At 38.4% G+C, this 26364-nt stretch overlaps 1 protein-coding gene and 1 pseudogene across 1 annotated transcript; both read right to left on the bottom strand.

The window, feature by feature from the left end:
• Positions 1 to 15077: 15077 nt before the first annotated feature.
• LOC123231229 (zinc finger protein 501-like) lies at positions 15078 to 16424 on the bottom strand. The gene has a single exon (XM_044657483.1). It carries the CDS (start codon positions 16416 to 16418, stop codon positions 15294 to 15296), a length of 1125 nt encoding a protein of 374 aa, XP_044513418.1. The 5' UTR covers positions 16419 to 16424; the 3' UTR covers positions 15078 to 15293.
• A 4187-nt stretch (positions 16425 to 20611) lies between these two features.
• LOC123250139 lies at positions 20612 to 25265 on the bottom strand (annotated as a pseudogene).
• Between the last annotated feature and the right edge of the window lie 1099 nt (positions 25266 to 26364).

Raw genomic sequence — 26364 nt, 5'->3', positions numbered from 1 at the left:
TTTGATAAAGGCGGTTTTGATGATGTTCTTCTTTTCACCCTCCGCCTCCGTGTGCAGCCCCTCATTGTTTCTGTTGGTCCTAACATCATCCTCTCGGATCAACAACGCCCTTTTTTCCCTAACCCCCAGCCATTACCAACTCCCACGTCTCCCCCCATTCCATTGGTCCCCCCTTTTTCTCCTTCTTCTCCGAATACCTCCTCCCAGCTACAGTCCCAGTCACAGCAAGGGTCCCTAAATATTCCCGGTACAGCAGACAGATTTTTATCTCTAGTATCAGGTGCCTATACTGCCCTGAACGCTTCCAGGCCAGATTTGACGATTAAGTGTTGGCTCTGTCTGAGTCCACAACCCCCTTACTATGAGGGCATTGCCTATTTGGCAGAACCCAATGAAACAGCTCTAGCTTCCCCGCGCTGCGCCGCCTTTTCTCGCCGTCTCACTCTTGCTGAAGTCTCTGGCCGTGGCCTTTGTTTAGGCACCATTCCCCGATCTCATGCCCACTTATGTAACTCCACCCTTGACCTCCCCCCTTCCCCTTCCTTTTTGGAAGCCCCAAATAATGGCTTTTGGGCTTGCAATACTGGCCTCACCCCTTGTATATCTCTTCTAGTTTCCAATACCTCCTTTGAATTCTGTGTTCTTGTCCAGCTATGGCCACGTATCTCTTTCCACACGGACGATAGTGTGGCCTCCCTCCTCTCCCCCTCTCCTAGAACACGTAGGGAACCCTTTACTACTTTAGCTATTCTGATAGGGATTGGAGGCCTCGCTGCAGGCATTGGCACTGGCACTACTGCCCTCCTCCAGAGCCAACATCTTGACGCCCTCCAGACAGCTATGATAACCGACTTAGAAGCTCTTGAAAAGTCGGTCACAGCACTGGAACAATCCCTTACATCCTTATCAGAGGTAGTCTTACAGAATAGGCGCGGTCTTGATCTCCTTTTTTTTAAAAGAGGGTGGATTATGCGCAGCCCTCAAAGAGGAATGTTGTTTTTATGCTAATCATACTGGCGTAGTAAGGGAATCTATGGCAAAGTTACGTGAACGACTAGCACAAAGAAAAAGGGAAGCTGAGGCACAGGAAGGATGGTTTAATACCCTTCTCAGAGGTTCTCCTTGGCTCTCCACTTTAATTCCCACTATTATTACACCTCTCTTTATATTTTTATTGATCTTAACCTTTGGCCCTTGGGCCTTCCAACGTCTAATGAAACTCATCAAAACTAACGTTAACTCAGCCCTTGATAAGTTCCCTATGGTTCAATACCATCGTATTGAGATGATGGATACAGAACAACCTGGCGGCACTCGTTTGCAGTTTTCCAGCTGGGCGGTAACCCAATGACGGGAATAGCACAGGTCCTCAACCCTTGATGGTTGAGTAACTCCCCCTGTGTAGCCTAAGACAGGGGCTGTTGCTGCCAATCTCACTTATGGATTAACCAGGGAACACAAGGTGTCTTAGGAAAAACTTCTGGTGTTAAGACAGACTTGGATGGAACAAAGACCAAAGGATAATGAACTTATTCCTTACGCCCTTCTATTTAAAAAAAAGAAAGGGGGAATTGTTAGGGACCAAGACTTTAAGATAAAATAGTCACTCTTCTAAGAATAGATATTAATCATTCACTCTTCTAAGATAAGATATTGATCATAGGCCCAGCCATGCTTGGAGACAATAAGACGCCACAGGAGATTTTCTACATAACTTATGCTCCCTTTCCGCGTTCCTTTCCCTTTAGTATTGGCCGACCCCCTTCTGTCCTCAACCTATATATTCTTGTCATAGACCTGCAATAAACGAGCCTTGCTTCCACCCAAATGACTCTGTCTATCTTGCGCGCAAGGTCTCCCCTCTCCTCCCCCTATGGATTCTTAGGTTGCTGTTTCCCGGACCCCTCGGTTGTGTCCAGCTGGACCCGGACACTTTCTCATAAGTGCTTCCATAGTCCTGGATCATTGCACTGCTACTTGTAGAAAAGTATGTTACATTTGATTGTGACACAATCAGTATTAATAAGAATGTAATCTTATTAAGCAGTCATTGTTTCACTTTTGTATTTGTATATTTAGTGCCAAATACAATCACTCAACAAATGCTTGTTTGATATAATGCTAATAAAAAATAAGGAAAAAGTGAAAATAGGATAAATTTACTTAAAAATGCAATTAATTTTTCAAAGTTAACCTACTAAGACATGTATAAGATTTATTTAAACATAGCTACAAAAACACTCTTTACAGAAATAAAAGGAGACAAAAAATTGTAGGGATATTCAGTGCTCAGCCTTGGGCCAAGCCAATATAATGAAAATAACAATATTACCTGAACTAATTTAAAGATTTAGAGGATACTTCATAAAAGTAGACAAAACAAAATTCATTAGAATGAACAAAAGCTTTGAATCTTAAGGGTATATAATGAGGGAAAAGTAAGGAGCACTGATTAAAAACAGAAAAGTTGATTAGCCAGGAGCCCGCTAGGGCCCTCCTCCATCCCCACCCCCAACCCACCCCGCTAGCCAGGCAAGTCCGCTACCATTCAATACTGCTGTCATCAGGAAGCCTATTCCCAAACCTGGGATAAGTAAGGAGTTCTCAGCTTCCCGCCCCGCTCACTCCACGCAACTCTCACGAATCCCTTTCTTCTTCAGGCTCATCCTTCCAACTTCGCCCCCTTTCCTACTTCCTTTTCTCTTCTAGTTCTACCCCCCCCCCCCATCAGCTGGGAGTGCCCACGTGCCCAGCCAGGAGCGAGGAGGTCTCAGCCCTTGAGTGGGTGAGGGGAATGAAGGGTCGCGAAAAAGGCTACCGTGGGGGGTGGGGGCGGGGAACAAAACCGTGCACTAGGAGGCGCGTCCCCGGGCACCTAGGCTACAGCCTCCCCGCTCCCCTCCGAACACATATACCAATACACACCACAACCACGTCGACATCCCCTTTCACACCCCCCACGCACATACACACACCTCTCCTTACCCCAATCCTCCCCTTACACCTCACACCCACACCCCATATACATCTAACAACCACAATGACATGCTATACATACATCGTCTCCGCAGTCACACCTGTACAGCTATATACCTTCCACAGTTACTCACAAACATACCCCCACAATCATACATACATACATACATACATACCCACCCCCCCAACCACACACTTATATGCACGCACGCACACAAATACCCACTCTCACGTCCCTGCTCCTCCCACAGAGCCCTCCTGTTGGGTCCACCCACCTGAACGCACTGCGGGGATGGAGTACGCAAGGACCAGCAGCCTTCGTCGCCCCCGCTTTGCTGGTGGGTGACTTCAGATTTCAGAGACAGACCGCAAAGTAGAGCCGCTTCCACTGAGACATTTACGGTAATGGACTTAATGTGATGGTGGTACAACTGGCATCCCTAGTCCAGCATGAAAAACAAAACAAAACAAAACAAAAACCAAACCTCTCTTGGGACCACATTTCCCAGAATCCTCTAGCCATGAGTCTTCCTGGATTGTTTTAAAAAATAAATCTTTTTAGAAACAGCGCTAAACACAGGTAAAAATAAGGGCAGGTCTATTACTTATTTTATTGATATTATTGATGATTGATCGAATTCAAAATCCAAATTTTATGTTCAGCCTACGAGACATTTATGGCCACGGACAAATCATTTAATCTTTCAGTGCTAAACTTCTAAAATCAAGTAAACTTGCTTGGGTACAATTACAGTAAATTTAATTTCATATGATCGACATCACTTTGACCTCCATCAGGCTTTCTCCATTTTTTCATTCACTTTTCCTTCAAGTGATTTTACTTAGTTTGTACTCCATTCTTCTGATTCTGATTTTTTTCAAGGTTAATTAATATCATAGGATCATGTCAAGAGCAGGAAAAGAATTTTAGAAGTAATCTAGTCCAATTGTTGTGGGAGAAACACACCCAAGCATGGGAGACTCAAATATCATGGAATAGTCTAAAAGCTGGTGAAATAGTCTGGAGACTAATCAGGTAGCCTTTCTGGAGTTGATGGCATAACAGCTCTCCAGGTGCAGAATGTTAGCTCCAGGTAAGGAATAGTGGTTCTGCCCCAAATCCCTCAAAAATAGGTATGGCCAAATTCAGGTGGAGGTGTGTTTGGGGGTTTGACATATACATCATAGGGAATAAGGATCATGTGTAGGTTTGGGAGATTCTTCTGGAATGCCAGAGACCACAGTGTGCATGTCCCTTGTTCCCCCATTGTCCACCTTGTCATCATTTGTCATTGTGGGAGAGGTCCTGCTGCCCTTCTGGAATGAGATTATGGTGAGGAGAAATGTGGTACACTGGAGGACTACTATAGGTAATTAATTATATCTTATAGCTCTGAACTAAAGTAAATAAAGAACAACATGAGAAATTAATAAACATATTGGGCACAAAACTGATGCCCAGGATAGAACATTACAGTGTCAGTACACAGAATGGGTAATTGATCAATTTGCATTTTATATATAGTTGATGTTTAAAACAGTGCTAAATGGTGAGAAATACAAAATTTTAGAGTATCAGGGTTGTTTTCCTATTACTCCCCTTTGCCCATCTCCATCACAGTCCTCTCATTTTCCAGATGAAGAAGCTGAGTCTCAGAGAATTTTTAACTAGCCCAGGGTCATACATAGGTAGAAAATGAAAATGAGGTAAGTTTGGAACTCAGATGCAATGGCATCATTTTCACTCCCCCTTTCCACTATACCATGATGCTTTCCTTCAAGGCATTCAACTAAATTCTTTGTTATATGGTATATCTCTCCAGAAAGGTAGAAAGGGAGGAATATGGGGGTAAGGGGTGTTAGGTGATGTGAAAAAAAATGATAGCAATAAAAAATTTTTTAAAAAGTAACTAGGAGCAGGTAGGTAGCTCAGGGGCTAGAGAGACAGGCCCAGAGATGGGGAAATCTTGAGTTCAAATTTGGCCTCACTTTCTAGCTGTGTGACCCTGAGTAAATCACATAGCCCCCAGTTGCCCAGCCCTTATCATTTTTATACCTTAGAACTATTGGTTCTAAGATGGAAGGCAAGGATTACAAGAAAAAAGCAACTGATTCCTCTGAAATGGATTTATAGTATTTCGTTACATTATTAAGTCAGTCAATAAACATTTATTGAGTTGCAGGAGCTCTAATTGATTGTTTAATTTTAAGTGCATTTATTCCTCAGAAGTCATCAATTGACTAATGTATTATTTTCTTGATTGTCTCAACTTAAGAAAGTGTTAATAATGTAAATTATTTTTATTATTAAAAACTTAAAATGGTGTACATACATTCTTCCCACCTTCCACATTGAGCAGCAAACCTGTACATTGTTCTATAAATAATGCCTGAGCTCAGCAAATGTGCAGTAGAAGGCTCAAGAAATGAAGTGTCGCCAGACTGGAGACCTGTTGACTGGAAGCTAAAAATAATAACAATAACTAGCATTTATATAGTGCTTTAAGGGTTGCAAGATATTTTACATCCATTATCTCATTCCAGCCTCACATTACTCCTTTAAGTGCCTACTATATTGCAGGCACTGTGCTAAGCACTGGGGATACAAGGGAAGGGAAAAGTCAGTCCCTACCATTAAGGAGCTTTCAAACAACTGGGGGAGGCAACATGCAAACAGCAATGCAGAAACAAGATATATATATATGATAAATGGGAAATAATCGGCAAAGGAAAGACATTAGAATAAAGGGAGATTAGAAAAGTCTTCCTGTAGAAGGTGAGATTTTCACCAAGACTTGAAGGGAGCCAGGGAAGAAAATGTAAGTAGCTGGATACAATCTGCCACCTGACATGATTGCTAATGCTGAAAGACTCCAAGTTCATATTTGAAACATGTATAAAATAACCACCTGCAAATGGTCCTTTCTGTGCATTCCTCTGAATAGTTCAGGTAAGGTCTTGGCTAAATGTACTAAATCTGTTTTTATGTGTGTGAAATGGGAGAAAATTTTGAGTGATATGTTTTGGAATGAACATGTTACTGAATGAAGATGGAGAAAGCATACAACTTGTCTGGATTGGATCCGTTTCAAATTTAAGCTACACAACCTCAACTGGGCCTTTTTTTTCCTGCAATCCTTCTATACCTCTTTTATCAACTCATTATGCCACTCAGCACATCAGCTCTCTTCCAAACCATTTCATCCCTCCTCAAATATCCCATGGCTTCCCCTGCCCCTACTCTGTGTGCTGAAAACCTTGCTTCATGTTAATAGAAAAAAAATTGAGGCAATTCACCACAGGCCCCCTCTTCTCCCCTTTTGCCACAATCTCCTCCTTCACCCATCTCATATGAAGTGGCCTTACTCCTCACCAAGGCTAACTTATTTGTTCAAGCCATGCCATTCTGAACTATTTCCTGTCATTCCTCCTCTTTCACTTATTTTCAGTTTGTCCCTGCCTACTGGCTCATTCCTTACTGCCTACTAACATGTCTCCCATATCCCCCCAAAATCTTCACTTTGATCCTTCCAACCCAGCTAACTTTTATGCTTCATCTCCTCTGCCTTTTGTAGCTAAGCTCTAAAAAAAAACCAATCTATAATGGGTGCCTCCACATTCTCTCCTCTCTTTTTAACTAACCACTTATATTCTTGCTTCTGGCTTTATTCTACTAAAACTCTCTTCAAAGTTACCAATGATATCTTAGCGGTCAAATCTTATAGCCTTTTTTCTTCATTCTCTCTGACCTCTGAAGCTTTTGATACTGTTGACCATTCTCTCCTCCTTGATATTCCCTTCTCTCTGAATTTTCTGGACACCACTTTCTCTTGTTCTCTTTTCTGACCGGTCCTTCTATGTTTCTTTCAGTTGGATCTACTTCCAGATCATGCTTTCTAAATACAGGCATCTCCTAGGTTTTCTTCTCTTCCTGTTCTATACTACTTCACTTGGTGATCTCCTCAGCTCTCATAGATTTAATCACCTCTACACTGATGAAATCTACCTATCTGGTCCCAAGCTCATCTCTAGTCTCCAACTGCCTTTCAGACATCTTGAATTGGATGTTCAGTAAACATTCTAAATTCAATATGTTCAAAATTAAACATTATCTTTCCCCTAAACTCTCCTACTTCTCCTACTTGTAAAGGGCAACACCATCTTCCTAGTCCGTCCTGGACTCCTCACTGCCTCCTACCTCCCCCCCCCCCCCATATTGAGTTTGTTGACAAGGCCTGTAGATTTCACTTTTGTACATCTTTCCAATATGCCCCCTTCTCCTCTCTGATTCTTGACACCTCTCTACATCATCTCATTCTTTGATCATTCCAATAGCCTGCCAGTGAGTCTGCCTGCCTCCACTCTCTCCCCACTCCAATTCAACCTCCAGCCCCTAAAATGCCAGTTCAGAGGGGGCATCTCGGTAGCTCAATGGATTGAGAGCCAGGCCTAAAGATGGGAGGTCCTAGGTTCAAATCTGGCCTCAGACACTTCCCAGCTGTGTGACCCTGGGCAAGTCACTTGACCCCCATTGCCCACCCTTACCACTCTTCCACCAAGGAGCCAATACACAGAAGTTAAGGGTTTAAAAAAAACAAAAACAAAAAACATAAAATGCCAATTCAGTTTTGTCAGACCCTATCTCCCATCCCCTCCCCCTACTCAATAAACTTCAATGGTTCCCTGTTGTATTTAGGATGAAAAATTAAAATCCTCTATTTGGCATTCAAAGTCCTTCATAACCTAGCTATCTCCTGTCTTTCAAGTCTTGTTACTCTTGCTCCCTGCCACATATTCTTAGATCCAGTGATACTGGCCTTGTTCTGAAAACAAGACTCTCCATTTCTCAGTTCCAGGCATTTTCTCCAGCTGTCATGCCTGGAACACTTTCTACCCCTCTGCTCAAGTTACTGGACTCCCTGGTTTCCTTTAAGTACCAGCTAAAATCCCACCTTTTACTAGAAGTCTTCCCCAAACCTTCTTAATTCTAATGTCTTCCTTCTGTTAATTATTTCTTGTTTATCTTGTTTGTAGCTTGCTTTGTTATATATTTGTTTGCACATTGTCTTTCTCATTAGATTATAAACTTCTTGAGGGTAGCGATTGTCTTTTGCCTCTTTTTGTATTGCTAACACTTGGCACAGTCCCTCGCACATAGTAAACAATTATAGGGGCAGCTAGGTGGTAGTGGCTAGCACTAAGCCTGGAATCAGGAACACCTAAATTCAAATCTGGCTTCAGACACTTAGCTGTGTGACCCTGGACAAATCACTTAACCTCCAACTGCTTTTGTCCTAACTGTAAAATAGAGATAACAATAGTACCTACCTTCCAAGGTTGTCGTGAGAACCAAATGAGATATTTTTAAAGTGTTTGGCACATAGTAGGTGCTATATAAATGCTATTATTATTGAACTTGCAAAGTAAACAGTTTTAATATAGAAATCTGATATGTGTCATTTGGGTCTTTACTCTTACTGTAAGAATATTAATGAAACAAGTACTTCTAGTATTTGAAAATAATTCCTTTAACAACCAAGTTCTTAGAAGAAGGTAGAACCTTTGCATGGTGCAATTAAAAATATATTCTTATAAGAATAGGAGAAATATTTCCGAGAGGAACCCGAGGTCTTTAATAGTTTCGGTCTTAAGAAATTTGCAACAGGAAGCCTCCTTCCACAATTGTTAAAAAGGCAATACTGACATTAATAAAAGGAATGGTGAATGTGGACCTAGAAAAGATGTGTTCAGACTCTCTCAACAATAAGTATTTATTAAGTGTCTACTGGGGCAACTAGGATTGAGAGCCAGGCCTAGAAACTGGAGGTCTTGGGTTCAAATATGAATTCAGAAGCTTCCTAGCTGTTGCTTAACCCCAATTGCCCAGCCCTTACCTCCTACCTTATTGATGCTGACAGAAGGTAAGAGTTCTCTTAAAAAATGTCTACTTTGCAAAACACTGGGGTTATAAAGGCAAAACAAGGCCTCAAGGAGTTCATAATATGATGGGAAAGATTGTATGCAAACAACTATGTGCTACAAATTTACATATATATGTGTGTATGTGTACACACATAAACATGTATTTTCATTTATATATAATTTGTAAATATAGGTGTATATAATTACATATACATGCAATACATATAAACATATAAGCTGCATGTCTAAACATGTAAACACATGAATCATAGAATGCTTTGAGGGAAATGAGGAATAAAAAAAACTGGAATAGTACGAAGAATCTAGCTTATAAAGGGCTTATTTATTGAACTGGGAGGAGGGTGATAACACAGTTAGACTGGCACTTGAGGAAGATCATTCCTAGAGCCAAGTAGGGGATGGTTCAGAGTAGGGAGAAACTCAAGGCAAGAAGTAACCCCAAAAGACTTCTGCAATAATCCAGGCATGAGGTGATGAGAGCTTTCACCACTGGGGGGGCAGGACCACAGGAGAAGAGGGGGGCATATGCAAATGTTGTGAGAGTGGACTCTAAAGGACCTAGCAAAAGATTGGATCTGAGTGATGAGACTGAGGAGTCAAGGATGACAGCTAGGTTTTGAGCCTGAAAGGAGGGCAGTACTCTCTTGGGAAGACAAATGGTGTTATGGGAAAAGGATGAATTGTTTGGAACATGTTGAGTTTGAGATATCTATGCTTGTCAGCCATATGACTAAAAAAATGGTCATGGCCTCTTGGTTCTCATTTTCTGCATCTGTTGCAGTTATTCTGTCTAGCTCACAGTTATGGAAAGACTGATTAAGATAATAAATGTGAAGTATCTAATGCAATTTTTCATTTTACTCACTTAAAGGGATGTTTCTGTAACTTGCTATACTAGCAATTCTTCAAGTCTGTCAGCCTTCTGCTTACTGTGTTCATGTAATAGTGGCTCTAGATTGAGAATTAATAACTCACTAGACCATTATTAGATGACTGGGGAAGAGTTCCAATTATTTTTCATCTTAATTTTAGATCTGCTAAAATTCTGATATGAATTTGAAAAAGATGGAACAATCAAAATGTGAACTTACAGTTGAGGGGCTGGGTACTCTCTCCCTGGCAAATGATTACTAAAATGACTAAAAGCTTTTGTGGTCCTATGTCTAATATTTAAATGTATGTATGTCAATGTGTCATGGAGTAATCTGGTTTGAGAAAACATTTCCCTAGCAATTGCAAAGTACAAAAGGCCTTGGGAAGTCATAAATCATATCACGTTTTTGTCTACGTGTGTGGAAGATTATCTGCTATCAATATCTGTGAAAAGATAGCCAGCTTTCATAAAATTTCAGAGGACTTGAAAAAATGGGGGAAAGAATGCTCATAAATTTGAATATTAATTCAGAACATAATAGTTGGGAAACTGAAAAGGGATTTGGTAAATATATATTAGGATATGAGCTTGTTTATGTGAATATTTTCTCTCTTTACCATGGGTTCTTAACCTGCAGTCTACAAACTTAATTTTCTTTTGACAATTATTCCAATGTTTCCTTTGTAGTCCTATATATTTTATTCCATGCATTTAAAAATGTTACTCTGAGAAAGGGCCCAATGGCTTCATTAGACCACCAAAATAGGCTAAAATTCAAAAAGAGGTTTTTAACCACTTCTGCCCTATACCTAAGAACATTTGAGCCCTATTCCTCATATGAGTGGATGTTAATTTTGTTGTAGTTTATTGATTTGATTTTAAATGCATCCTCTTTGAGGACCCTAAAGCATAAGGAAAGAACTCAGAACTCCTCTTGAAAACAATACAAATCACATGATTTGCAAATAATTGGAAGGCAATCAAGATGTCAGAATGAGTATATTGTTAAAGGTGACTGTCATCATGGTACAAACTGAGGTCATTCCAAGGAGCTGGTTTGGGAAGTCATCCTTCCAGCAGCTGTTACTACAGTTTATTATTATTGTCAACCCCTAAACTATATTTTTAAAAAACCCCAATAATTGTGTAAAGGAAATCATGACTGGATGATCAAAATACCTAGATCCTAGCAATGATGCAAAAGAAGTCACTTATGTGTTAGGGGTATACCAAATCCCCAGGTAGAAGTGATTTATTTTATGCCATAATTGGACATAGTCCAGCTAATTCTATAATGGAAGCCTTAACATATATACACACTTTGGGAGCAACATAGCCTCCAACACCTGCTCTTCAAAAGATTTATCTCTCCCAATCAAGTATAAGCTTTAATTGCCTATACCAGTGATGGGCAAACTTTTTAAAAAGGGGGCCAAAGAAAAGGAAATTCTCATCCATTAGTCTGTTCCTAAGGCAACTCTTTCGAAGTTTCATTGTATTGTATCCTACTCATTGTATTTGCCAGTTTAGGAATAATGTCATGTGGCTGGATAGAACATTTCAGGGGGCCACATCTGGCCTGCCACCAGTTTGCCCATCACTGGCTTATACCATGGACTGGAACTGGAATTATGATTCTGTGATTCGTTTCTCAGGCACCCGGACACTTTTTTGTAGTGAATACAATGTCGGTTCATCAAAGTAATTCTTTGTGGATTCTCTGTTACTATATATATATATATATGCAAGTGCATTGAGGCAGGGTCTTTTTTTTCCTCCTTTGTTATCTTTAGTACTTAGCACAGTGCCTGGCACATAAGTGCTTGATAAATCTATGTCGCAAAATCCTACAATTGTATTATTTCACTTTTTGGTTGAGTTTCTCTACTGGTGTGGTTTGAAATACCATAATAAATATGTGGTATGTCACATAGGATTGTGATGTGGTGCAGAAGAGTTAGAGGCTCTGAAGAGACTCATTAAGAAGTTGGTTAGTAGTTGTCCTTTGTACTTGAAAAGGACCAAAATGACATCATTATATTGGGGCCAACATACAGTATGTCTGACTATGGCTGATCAAATATAAGCCTGGAAATACTACTACAGATTGGGAACAACTAGCCCATATGTATATTTGAGTTGGAGATGTCTCTAAATTTGTACACCTCAGGTTTCTTTTGAGCTAGTGCAATTCTACTTTGCTGATAGAGCACAGCACCTTCTTTGATGCAGGCATGCTATTCTGGAAGGTCTTGTGCAAGTGTTTCCCATGCCTCCCAATTGAAACCAAAGTTCTTCAGAAACCTTGAGAATGTCTTTGTTTTGTTTCTTCTGACTTCTGTGTGCTCGCCTTGTGTGAGTTCTTCATAAAATAGTCCTTTGATGAGAACAAAAACTGGCATTGAAGTCAGCTACAGCACCGATGATAAATTATTTAACTTGAAAAGCCTACGTGACTATGTCACATCTAAAGTGAAGGGAAAGTTGACATATGACTTGCTAGATAGAGTGTGTACTCACTGCAGACTCTGAGACTGAGATGTAATGGAGTATGAACTGATTCTCCTCCACTTCTGCTAATTTTTGCCAGATAACACCAAGAAAACAGAGGTTCTTCGCAAATAGGGTAAATTAAATAAGATGAAGCAATAAAAATAATGTAAAGTTCTACAGATGAGCTTGAAAAATCAACTTCATATATACCTGAGGGTGTGTGTATGTGTGTTGTATAGACATATAAGTTCTTGTGAATAATATCTGGAGGGTTGTATGGACTGAAAATAGCAACAGTATGTCATGGCAACAAAAAGCTTCATTAAGAGTAAAACACTGTCTCAAGTGAAGAAGCTAATAGTTTCACTATATTCTACCCCAGTTGGGTCATATCTCAAATACAAATTTTTAGAAAAGACATAAGCAAGTTTAGCATCTCTAGAAGAATGTGATCAGAACAGTGGTTGGATAGGATAACACGCAAAATCAGAATTGAAGTAAAAAGGCAGGTTTTAACTGAAAGAAAAAATACAAAATAGACACAAGAGCTCTTTTAAAATATTTGAAAGCCTAGCAACCTCAACAAGACAGTTTTCAATAAACCTAAAGAACCCAGCTTTTGGGACAAAAACTATTGGGAAATTTGGAAAACAATATGGGAGAGATTGAGCCTAGATCAACATCTCATACCCTACACCAAGATAAACTCAGAAATGGGTGAATGGCTTGAATATAAAGAAGGAAACTATAGGTAAATTGGGTGAGCACAGAATAGTATATTTGTCAGATCTATGGGAGGGGAAAAATTTTAAAACTAAGCAAGAATTAGAAAAAATCACAAAATGTAAAATAAATAATTTTGACTACATTAAACTAAAAAGTTTTTGTACAGACAAAACCAATGCTACCAAAATTAGAAGGGAAACAACAAATTAGGAAAAAAATCTTTAGAACAAAAAACTCAGATAAAGGTCAAATCACTCAAATATACAAGGAGCTAAATCAATTGTACAAAAAAATCAAGCCATCTCCCAAGGGATAAATGGGTAAGGGACATGAATAGGCAATTCTCAGATAAAGAAATCAAAACTATCAACAAGCACATGAGAAAGTGTTCTAAATCTCTAATAATTAGAGAAATGCAAATCAAAACAACTCTGAGGTATCACCTCTCACCTAGCAGATTGGCTAAAATGACAGCAAAGGAGAGTAATGAATGTTGGAGGGGATGTGGCAAAATTAGGACATTTATGCATTGCTGGTGGAGTTGTGAACTGATCCAACCATTCTAGATGGCAATTTGGAACTATGTTCAAAGGACTTTAAAAGACCATCTGCCTTTTGATCCAGCCATAGCACTGCTTGGATTATACCCCAAAGTAATAATAAGGAAAAAGACTGGTACAAAAATATTTATAGCTGTACTCTTTGTGGTGGCAAAAAATTGGAAAATAAGAGAATGTCCTTCGATTGGGGAATGGCTGAACAAATTGTGGTATCTGTTGGTGATGGAATACTATTGTGCTCAAAGGAATAAAGAACTGGAGGAATTCCATGTGAACTGGAATGACCTCCAAGAATTGATGCAGAGTGAAAGGAGCAGATCCAGAACATTGTACACAGAGACTGATACACTGTGGTACAATCGAACATAACGGACTTCTCTACTAGCAGCAATACAAGGATCCAGAGCAAGGCTGAGGGACTTAAGAGAAAGAAAACTAGCCACATTCAGAGGAAGAACTGTGGGAAGAGAAACACAAAAGAAAAACAACTGCTTGAACACATGGGCTGTTGGGGATATTATTGGGGATGTAGATGCTAAGTGAAAATTCTAGTCCAACTATCAATAACATAGAATTAAGTCTTGATCAATGATACACGGGAAACCCAGTGGATGGGGGCAGCTGGGTAGCTCAGTGGATTGAGAGCCAGGCCTAGAGACAGGAGGTCCTAGGTTCAAATCCGGCCTCAGACACTTCCCAGCTGTGTGACCCTGGGCAAGTCACTTGACCCCCATTGCCTACCCTTACCACTCTTCCACCTATAAGTCAATACACAGAAGTTAAGGGTTTAAAATAAAAAAAAAAATTAAAAAAAAAACCCAGTGGAATTGTGTGTCAGCTAAGGGGAGTTAGGGAGAACTGGGGGAGAGGGAAAGAACATGAAATATGTAACTAGGAAAAAATATTCAAAATAAAAAAATAATTTCAAAAAAAAATAAATTACATGTAATGACAATTTTCAATATATGTTTTCCAAAATTATAAGATCCAAGTTGTCTCCCTTTCTCCTCTGTCTTGGGTATGGTGAGCAATCTACACATGTATTATTCTGCAAAACATATTCCCATTATTGTTCATTGTAAGAGAATACTTAAAGAGAATCAAAATGCCAAAATAAAAACATAAATGTGAAAAAAATATTTGAAGGCCTATCATATAAATTAAAGATTGAAGCCAAAGCAGTTGATGAGATATCTGAGAATGGGGAGAGAGCACTTTTAAGCAGTTATCATGTTAATTGTTTAACTTGGCCTGAAAAGAACTAGTGGTTGCAAAAAGTCAAATTTAGACTTCCTAGAAGGAAACATTTAATGACAAGAGCTAGGTGGAAAGGGGAAATGGGATGTTCTGAGAGACAGTAGGTTTTCCCTCATAAATATTCATCCAATCTGGATAACCACTTGTTAGGAATATTGTAAAAGGCATTCCTTGTTAGTTATTGCTTAAATAGGATAGCTCTAGAGGTCACTTTCAGCTCATAGGTTTATTAAAAAAAATGTGTTGAGTTTGGCCCCAGAAAGCAGAACAGTGAATTCAAATTGCATACTGTGATATTATGTGATTTCAAGAAAGAAATGAACTCTGGCTAATGATTAAAACAACAGTCATTACATTTACAAAATACTTGCTTTGATGCTGAGGAGTATAGCAGAATATGCCACACACAGAGACCTTTCTGATCATCACTTTTAATGTAACTCTATAATATGAATTTTTTGATATTAAGTAAGATGTGACCTGGTGGGGAAGGCTTTCCCAAATTCATAAAGTTTATCTTCAGTATGAATTTTTTGATGTTCATTAAGGCATGACCCGATGGTGAAGGTGTTCCCCAATGGATTACATTTATAAGGTTTCTCTCCGGAGTGTATTCTATAATGCTGAGTAAGGCGAGACTTGATGGTAAAGGCTTTCCCACATTCACTACATTGAAAGGGTTTCTCTCCAGAATGAATTTTCTGATGTTGATTAAGATTTGCTCGCTTGCTGAAAGCTTTTCCACATTCACTGCATTTATATGGCTTCTCTCCAGAGTGTATTCTTTGATGAAGATTAAATTGTGAAATATAGCTAAAGGCTTTTGTACATTCATTACATTTAAATGGTTTTTCCCCAACATGAGTATGCTGGTGTTGAGTAAGGTTTGCCCGCTTGGTAAAGGCTTTTCCACACTCATTACATTTATAAGGTTTTTCACCAGCATGAATTCTTTGATGTTCAGCAAGCCGTGATCTGACAGTGAAGGCTTTCCCACATTCATTACATTTATAGGGATTCTCTTCAGAATGAATTCTCTGATGAAGATTAAGTTGTGAAATTAGGCTGAAGGCTTTTCCACATTCAGTACACTTAAATGGCTTTTCTCCAATATGAGTATGCTTATGTTGAGTAAGGTGTGTCTTCTGAGTAAAGGCTTTCCCACATTCATTACACTTATAGGGTTTCTCTCCAGAATGAATTCTCTGATGTTGAGTAAGATGTGATCTGATGGAGAAGGCTTTCCCACATTCATTACATTTATAGGGTTTCTCTCCAGAATGAATTTTCTGATGTTGTGTGAGGTTTGCTCGTTTATTAAAGGTTTTCCCACATTCATTACATTTATAGGGTTTTTCTCCAGAATGAATTTTTTGATGTTGAGTAAGATTTGCTCGCTTGGTAAAGGCCTTCCCACATTCATTACACTTATAGGGCTTTTCTTCAGAATGAGTTTTCTGATGAAGATTAAGTGGTGAAATCTGGCTTAAGGTTTCCCCACATTCAGTATGCTTAAACGGTTTCTTTCCTGCATAGATTCTTGGGCATTTAATTAGGTCTGAATCATTTTTGAAGCTCCTTCCATACATATCACACAGATAGAAACTCTTTACTGTTGGAACTCTCTCCTGTGTAACTAGGATTGATCTTAGACTGAAGTTTTTCCCAAGTTCATTTCGTTCAAAGCCTCTCTCCTTACTTGATGTTTGCTCAGGTGTGATTGTTAATTGCTTTACCAGTTTCTCCTGATGGATCTGTTGCCTTACTAATGCATCATAACATTGAAGGGATTCTCCCAGTTCAGAGTACCAAGAGCAATGACTTGTGGATCTTTTCACTTTCACCTCCTGAGAGGATTCTTTCACAAAGGTGTCCCATCTTGTAACTGACTCTTTGGCTTCAGGCACAGTATCCCAATCTGAAAGAAATGAAAAAAAAAAGTTCCCTTATGCAAGAAGAAAAAAAAATTACAACTAGAATGTCATAACAAAGTGGAAAAATGTCTAAGATGGGAATTCTTAACTTGGAGATCCGGGAGCTTGTTTTAAAAGTATTTTAAGAGTTATATTTCAATATATTTGGTTTTCTTTGTAATCCTATGCATATTATTTTTGGTACTTAAAATCATTCGGAGAAAGGGATTATAGGCTTTATTAGACTGCCAAAGGAGTCCATGACACAGAAAATGTTAGAAATTCCTGGTCTAAAGTGAAATATTTTAAATTTATATAAATTCCTTAAGGCTAACCAAGTGCTCTGAAGAACGGGAATCTTTTAATTACCTGGTCTGGTAGTACAAGAATTATAATAATTGCCATTTACTTTATGAAGAAAGTGAGAATTAAGAGGTTATGTGACTTGCCTATAGTGCAACAAAGGCACAGAGCAGGACATCCAGTCTCTAGCTCTCTACCCTTGAAATAATGTATATAGAAGGATGTGCTTGCTATTCAGGACTTTTGTACCTTGAAATGACAGGACCTTTTTCTATTTATGTAAATTAATTCATACAGCTTGCTAGAGAATGTATACATGTATCATGGCTATATTGTTAACTTAAGGCCCTTTTCTTCTTCATTTTAGAATTCTTGTGAAAGTTTTCCTCCCTGTCCCTCTTTAGATTAGTGTTCATATGCATAATCAAAGAAGAAAATTTTAACTCTTTAAAACAATCTCTTACTGACAATCTTCTGAGAAGCTTCAAGGCCTTTCATCTTGGTATAGGTCAAGCTAGTTAGCAACAGGGCAAAAAACAAAACAAAACAAAACAGCTCAGGATAGTTTGTTTTTTGCTTCCCTATCCAATTTCATGGTTCATGAATTCAATACATAAATTGGTTTTTAAAAAATGGTTACCTTATGTTTTAGAATCAATTCTGTGCATTGGTTCTAAGGCAGAAGAGCAATAAGGGCTAGGCAATGGGGGTCAAGTGACTTGCTCAGTCACACAGCTGGGAAGTGTCCAAGACCAGATATGATTCAGGACCTTTAGGCCTACCTCTTAATCCACTGAGCCACCTAGCTGCCCCCAATCCATAAACTGTTAAAAAAAAAACAAACCCAAACCTCTCCATTTCTGAAATGTGATCATTCTCAGACTGAATTAACTTTGGTTAATTCTCAATTGAAACTGAAGTAACTTTTGTAGTATCCTAGTCCTAGGAAGTAATAGATTCAAAATGCTAAGCAGAGATAAGACTGATAAGCTCACTACTCCACTCTCACCATTTTACTGAGATAATCATTGCATTCTAGTGACTAGAATCACTAGAAACTAGAAAAACTGAAATGTTTTCTTTTATTCTTTCTCTACACTTTCTCACTCTGTGACCTCATCATATCCTATGCATTTAATTATCATCTCTATGCTGAATATTCTCAGATCTCTAGTTCTAAACCCAACCTAAATGACTGGATCCACTACAACTTTATTTCATCTAATCTAAACTGGGCCTTCATCACAGAAAGACAGTTCATTTACTCTTTCCTAGCTGATTTTCTATCCCACTCCCCACAGAAACTGTTTCAAATTTTCAAAATCCCTTCTCCATATAGCGTTTTCTTCTATTTATTCTCTAGATAATCCCTTAGCCCTTAGGCTGGGGATGTCATCTAATACTTTCCTGAGAAAACAGACCATTCACTATGAGCTCCTTTTTTTTTTATCACAAAATCACTTGACATCAGCACTCCTTTTTTTCTAGTCTTTATTGAAGAAATTTCTTGCCAAGGCCAACCCCTTTGTATGTGCCCTTCACTACATCTCTCCTGTATTTGCCAGCCCTCATTATCATTCTCTCTTGGTCTCCAATCTTCAATTTCTCCCTATCTATTGGTTCCTTCCCTGTTGCCTATAAAACTTAGGAAATGTCTTCCATTTTGAAAAAAACCCTCACTAGTCATTACCAGCTCTTTAAGATAACTATATGTTATTTCCTTCCTTTCAGTCAAACTCCAAGAAAAAGCTACTATACTGATTGTCTCTTCTTCTTCTTGAGAAGATTGATCCTTTATCATTTATTTTCCTTTTTTAAATTGATTTGGACCCATAACAGCTTAGATCATGTTTTTTTGTCTTTGAACTCAGTTCAGAATTCAGCTGGTCTATAATGGGTTTAAGTCTAGAAAGTCTGCTTTCCTGACAATCACTGATATGTTCTTGACTCAAGGAATTTTGCTAACCTTGGGGAAATGTGTGAGAAAGAATGGGAGTATAGGTCTGATATCTTTATGCTACCTCAGGTCTTTCTCTTTTTCAATTCATCCTCCACACTGGTGATGTGAATTTTCCTTAAGCAAAGGTCTATGTTACTCTCTCACTAAATGAACTCTAATGGTTCCCTCTTGCCTTTAGGATATAAAGCACTTCTGTTTAGTTTTTACTTTAAAAAAAAACAAAACCTTAACTTCTGTGTATTGGCTCCTTGGTGGAAGGGTGGGCAATGGGGGTGAAGTGACTTTCCCAGGGTCACACAGCCGGGAAGTGTCTGAGGCCAGATTTGAACCTAGGACCTCCCGTCTCTAGGCCTGATTCTCAATCCACTGAGTTACCCAGCTGCCCCCTTCTGTTTAGTTTTTAAAGCTTTATACAAGCTGGCCTTAATCTATCTTTCCAATTTTATTGGATATTATTATCCTTCATGCACTTTTAGTTTCAGCCAAACTAGCCTCCTTGCTTCACATGAGACTAAATCTTCTACTTATAAGAGTTTGCAGTGGCTGTTCTCCATGCTTGAAATATACATTTCTCACTTCTACCTCTCAGAATTCCTTAATTCCTTCAGAAGTATGCTCAACAACACCTTCTACATAAAGCCTTTCCTGATTCCTCCAGATGCCTCTCCATTCCTCTTCATGTTCCTCATATTTATTTTGTATATACTTACTTATGTACATGCTGTTTGCCCCCCAAAATTTAAGTTCCTTGAAGCCAGGGGCTATTTCATTTTTTTCTCCAAGTATTCCAAGTACTTAGAAAAGTGCTTGGCACTTAGTAGATATTTAATAATGGGCTGACTACCATCTCTGGAGGATTTTTGAACTGCTATTCTTCCCCTAACTTCATGCTATCTAGAGAGCAGAAAGTAAGCTAATTCTGGTCCTGCAACCTTCTCTGAGACCTATGGTGGTTACTGTGCACTCCTTTACTATTAGATATCCTTGAGGTGCTGCTACCTTTTCCTATCCTCCTTTCCTCGACTGGCTGATCTGAAATAGTTCCTCTAGTCTCAGACAACTGGTAAAGACCCAACTCACAATACAGACCTGAGGAAGAAGTCTTTACCAGATCTGAGACCTTTATTAGCAACAAAGAACACTTTTCAATGAAACTTAGATTTGTCAGTTTTGTTCATGTGGCCTTTTTCCTCCTTCCTTGAATTGGACTGGAGAGTTAATTTATTACAAGTGACTTACTTAGAGAACAATTAGTATTAAATGTATAAAGTAAATATAAGAATCTGATCAAGCCTCATCATTATTTATTTTCTACAAACTCTCAATAACTCTAATTCTTTTGGAATAATTTCCACAAATGAATGAAGGTAGGAGCCAGATTTCATGATATTAAGAAAGGAATAGTAATTTGGAAGAAGAGCCAGGTGAATGAACTATTTTCTGACAATGAAAAAAAATATGTGGGAGTTCAAGGCAGCCTTTGCCCTTCTTACTCCTGAAAGAGTTCAAGAACTTCTTGGGCCAAATTTTCAAAGGTATTTACTCCCTCACTAATTCTCTACCTAATCTGTTGCTTGTAATAAATTGCCATCTGTTAGTTTTTCATTTACTCACATGAACAGGTGCCTTTTGGGGCATCACTATCCAGAATCCTTGTTACTTCCTCATCTTCTAACTCGGAGATAACATCTGGTTTGGAGGTTGAAAAACCTGCTCATGGAAAAGAAAAGTGAAATAGACATTATTTTTTCTTCTAAAAAAAAAAGAGAGACATTTCAGAATATAATTCAGGGTCCTTCATATTTAGAAAAGATATGCTAAGGAGTTTTAAAGAGTAGTACAAAGCATTTCTGAAGAGTAGCCAATATAATGTTCCCATAAAATCTAAGTGGATGGATCATGAAGATGAATTAGATTGAGAAGGATACTTAAGTCACTGGTCTTTCCTCGGAGGAAGGAATAAATTTCCCTCCTTGAGGTATCTATACTTGATATCAGCAGAAAGTGCTTGACATGTAGAGGAGTAGAGCACAGAGAAAGTGAAGCATCGGGGATCACAATGAGTTAGTTGTCTCATTTTTATTTCTTCAAGGCAAATAGAGTTTTCATTTGGAAACACACAATAAATACTTTGTTGATTAGTCCAAAAGCATTTTAGAACCTGTTTTATACTAAGTGAGATTGAGTTCAGCTAACTATTTTCAATTAAAAATATTGTTTGAAAATATTTACAAAGTAAAAAATACACTCAAAGTGAAATTTTGGAATAATAAGGGAAATATTTACCTAGAAAAACAAGGTTCCTGTAAGTCTCCAATAGTACTTCTCTGTAGAGGGCCTGCTGAATAGGGTTCAATTGTGTCCACTCTTCCCAGGTAAAATCTGGAGCTACATCCTTGAATGTCACTGATTCCTGAAACATCAAACACTTTTCTGTTCATTCAGAAACCTTCCTAAAATACTTACAACTTCTGCTCCCATATTTTTCTCCTACCAAGAAAATTCCCTTTCTAATTTCCCTATTTCTGTCTGTATTAATATATAATCAGAAATAAATATAAACTCAAAAGTAATAAAGATCATCCTAAATCTAGGGATACCACTTGGAGTTGAAAGCTAATGAGAATTTCTGTCTATATACATGCCACCATATTCTTAAATGCAATAGGGCCCACTGTCCTCAAACTCTTCAGTTCTAGAATTCATTTCCAACTCACTATCTGTAGGCCTAGAACATGATCATTTAGGAGGTCTGATAACTTTCTGGAGTTCTCCACAATTAGCACCGTGTTACAAATAGGATTATCTGGAGAATACTCCCGTCAGAATAAGTTGCTTATAAGCAAGGATTCTGGTATTTGTATCTCTAGCACACAGAATAGAGCTTGGCACACAGCAGGTACTCAATACTTACTGAATGATCTCTTGGGTATTGTTCTTCAATTTGAATTTTGCATAATGCAACATAGCTCTCTTCACTTTATACTTTTCCTAATAAAGTATCTATTCAGGACTCTTGTTTAATTTTAACATATGAATGAGAGATGCACTTCAGGCTGCATTATACTTTATTAAATCAAATGCTTTTTAAAGAAAAAAATAAAAGAATCTCAAGAGTCAGAAAAGATCTTCAGTGATCATCTAGATGACCCTTACAAATAGAATGTATAGGAATCCCCATACAGAATTTCTGGAAAATTGCCTTTTGTCCTTTGCTTGAAGACTACCTATAAGAGGGCATCCACTACTTCTTGAGGTTCTTCAATCTATTTTGAGACACTTAATCATTAATAAGTTTTTTCTCGTGAGGCTAAATATGCTTTTCAGCAAAATCTACCTGCTGAGGTATAGTAGAATCAGGGACTCTCCACATGAAGGTGCCATGGAGGTAAAGACTATTATCAGGCCCTTTCAAAGTCTATTCCAGGTTAAGTATATCCAATTCTGCAAGGAGCTCAGTAGAACTCAAAGGACAAGCAAGACCTCAAAGCAAACCAAGAGATTAGCCCATGTCCACATAACCTTGCACAAGAATCAGAACTTGAGAGTAGGTTAAGTAAAGAAGGTAAGACTTGTGGAAATAATAGACCTAATATTTTAAAATTTGAAAATACCTCAGAGAACATGTAGTTCAAACTCTTCCTTTTACAAATGTGCAGGTAGAACATATCTAGGGATGGAGTTATTGGAGCCATTCCACGGAGCAAGCATAGAATTGATCTCTTGCTCTGGTCTCTCCCAGTGACTCAGCCACATGTGTCCCGGTGATGGTACTTTCCTTGCTCGTAAATATGTGCTATTAACCCTTCGACTGGGTGGGCCTCTCACTAAAGGATATTCACAACCAGAAGCTTCTGTTTGGTCTCTATGTACTGAAAGAGATTGGCTAGTGGGCAAGAAGACCCTCCCACTCAATGGATTTTGAAGGGTAAACTGCTTTTATTTTCTGTCCTCCCATTCCTACCCCCAGCATCTGTGGCAGCAAACATGTACGGATGGCTTGAGATTAGTTCTCAAGTCTTTGGCTGCCTCTTCCAGTTTACTCATTTTCTACTGAGCATAGGTGATCAAAAAAGCAATCCTGAGATGAGTGTTTTCTATATTTGGTGGCAACATCATGAACTTAAAGAGTTTCAAAACTCCTGGGTCAGGGTGATGATTGCCTCAAAGGCAGTATAAAAGATAATCTAATTAAATAACTTCAGTTTATTTTCATTGTTTTATGCCTCTGTATAACTATATATTCTCTGCCTATAACCCTATTAGATAATTAGTATTTTAATGATAATAATAATCAATGGTAAGGAACAATTCCAATTATTAATTGCTTAAGTAACTGTGTAGGAGAATGAGTAATCAATAATTATAGTATGCTTAAAATTAATAGAATTCCCTGTAGATATCATGTTCCCATAAAGTCTAAGTGGCTGGATCATGGAGATAATTAGGGTGAGAAGGATATTTAAGTCACTAGTCTTAGAATCCAAGTATTTTCTATTCCTTTTGTAAACTTCAGGATGACTACCATAGTACCTACTGAGCACAAAGTAGTCAGAAGTAAAGGTTGGGTACAGAAGAGAAGACACCAGTAAATGAATATGTCCTATAGTTTTACATCATCTAACAAGAGAGGCCTAGTCTCTTAGGACCCAACAACTGAGGTTCAGATCTCTTTAAAGGCTTTTGTTGGACAGAGAAACCCTGGGGAGAAGGAAGGAAAAGTGTATATATTCACAATCAAAATGACTCTTCAGGAAAGGGAGAGGAAATTAACTTACCTGACATCTGTTTATTGGGATCACAGTTGGCATTCCTTCCCTTTCTCTGTTTCCCTCTTGGGGAAGATCAGAATCCTGAGAACAAAGAGCTGAAGAAGAAAGTATGGAAATAGGATTAGCCTACAAGCTCAGTAAAACTCAAAGAGGATAATGAGTTCATTTATGTGGTTAGAATAGAATTGTAAGTACAGAAGTTTGGTTTGGGAGTTAAGACACATGGTCTAATATCACAATTATATTTCTGATGTATCCTCTGGAATGTGTAATAAAACATCTCCATCTGATTAGGAAATAGGGAATGATGAATTTGCTAGGTTCCTTATGGAAAGTTAATTCAGAGAAATTTAATATCTTCTATCTATCATAAAAAATAAAAGAGAGGGGTTAGAGTTAAGGGACCTGGGATCATTGTGACCTTGGACAAGTTACTTAACCCCCATTGTCTATCTCTTTTGCCTTGGAACCAATATACAGGATTGATTTTAAGACAGAAGGTAAGGTTTTTTTAATAGAGAGAGAAAAAAAGAAAGACCTGAGACTAAGACTAAACTTAATTATTGACTCACTTATGAAATTCTGAGCAAGTCACCTGATTATATTTACCTTTGTTTTTCCAATTTGTAAAATCGGGATAATTATAACTACTTCATTCAGCCCTCAGGGATCTTCAAAGGATAAAAAAAATTGCAATTTTAAGGTATTCTGGTGCCCAACGTTCAGTCATTGGTAGATGGAAGGTAATTCCAATAAATCTTAGGAAGGAACTTGTGAAAGTTCACAAAAGAAATGAACAGTTTGATTGTTTCTTGCTTCTCCACCGAAAAATAATCAGTGAAAAATATACTTTGTAAAGGGATTTAATTGGATAAATGAGGCAGAAAACTAATTTTGAGGCTAAAATGGTTTGCAGTACCAAGAAATTAAGTGGAACTGCTTCCTCGCCTCCATCAGTCCAGAGATCTCCCTTGTCTCCTAGTTTCTTCAAGGACCCCCTCAAGTCATATATTCTCTTTTCTCATATCCTAAAGAGCTTTCACTCTCTCCCTCTATCCTTCTGTAGCTCTCACCTTCTTCCTCCAGCATCTGGGTCAAATCCTCTACCATGGTGACCACCTCCTCAATGTTCTCTGGATGCTGTGACTTCACCCAAATCCTGATCTCACTGGGCAAGATGGTCAGGAATTGCTCCAACACCAGCAGTTCCAGGATCTGTTCCTTTGTGTGAATCTCTGGCCTCAGCCACTGAAGGCAGAGTTCCCAAAGCTGGTTCACAGCCTCACGAGGTCCAGCTTTCTCTGGGTATGGAAAACATCTGAAGCTCTGGCGAGAAGCCTCAGAATTAAATTTCTCTTTTCCTGGGATGGTTAGCCTTTCCTCTGGGGCATCTGCTCTCAGTAATCTGTCTTGTTCATATACAGCCAGGATTTGGGGACTTAGAGTCATCATCTTATTCAGGGCTAGCATCTTTCCAGCAGAGACCATCATTAGCGATTTCAAATCTGTATTCTTAACAAGGAGTCATTTCTTTTCAGGCTGAATACCTGCAAACATTCCTGATGTATACTGTAGGAAGAAATTCATCATGGTTGGCTGGAAGGCCTCTGAAGCACTAATTATATCATCTAACCCTGTAGAGATTGTTAAGAGACTATAGACATACAAACTACAGAGAAAGTGATTAGTAGGGAATAAGTGGATACTTTTGTTAAGAAAGGTGTTTAGCTTTCAGCATTGATTCAAGTATACGTAATAGCTGCTCATAGGTATATAGTGCTTTACAGTTTACATAAGGCTCCCCACAACCACTCCATCAATTACATAGTACAAGTCTAATTATCTCTAGTATAGATGATGAAACTGAGATTTAACCAGGATAATTTACTCAAGATCATACAATTAAGAGGCAGAGTCAGGACATGAAATTAGAACTCTAGCCTCTTGATCTTGTCAAGTATACAGAGATCTGCTCAAATATATATCCAAGTCTTTTGGTCTATACAAATATACAGATAGAAACAAATACAGAAATTGCTTCTGGCTCCTACCACATCTACCACTCAGAGCTGAAAATATATGCATTTCCCTGAGTTATAAAAACTTTACAAGGGCAGAGATTATCTTATTCTTCCATTAATCTGACATAGCACCCAGTATTGTGCTTTGTATATACAGTAAATATGAAATGTTTGTTGAATGTCTGAATGCCACTGGAAATAGATAAAAAAGATTGGCAAAAAGTAGAGGCTTGAGTTGAAGAATTAAAAACTGGGAAAAATTTCGCTTTCCTACAAGGTGATGAACAAAGACATTTTTTTAAAAAGTTCAATAACTGCATATGCAATAAGGGCCCTTTTTGGAAACTACGGTAACACTCAAAAAAACTTAGCATCTGGGTGATTCTCAAATCCCTTTACTAGAAAACTCTTGGGAGTTCAAGTAGGGTAAGTTCCTAAGTGAATACTTCTATGTAAAAATGGGAACCAGACTTTGATATGTCATTTTAAGGCAAAGGTTTACAAACTTGTGCACTGAAATGACAGAATCAGAGGCTCCATTTAGAAGTTATCCATGGTACTCTGTG

The sequence above is a fragment of the Gracilinanus agilis genome, chromosome 1 (genome assembly GCF_016433145.1).
Source record: "Gracilinanus agilis isolate LMUSP501 chromosome 1, AgileGrace, whole genome shotgun sequence".
Classification (NCBI taxonomy): Eukaryota; Metazoa; Chordata; class Mammalia; order Didelphimorphia; family Didelphidae; genus Gracilinanus; species Gracilinanus agilis.
This window is presented reverse-complemented; position numbering and strand designations above follow the sequence as displayed.

Excerpts from the sequence above, each read along its gene's own strand:
- LOC123231229 (XM_044657483.1), bottom strand. The coding sequence starts at position 16,418 with ATGTATGGAAGGAGCTTCAAAAATGATTCAGACCTAATTAAATGCCCA.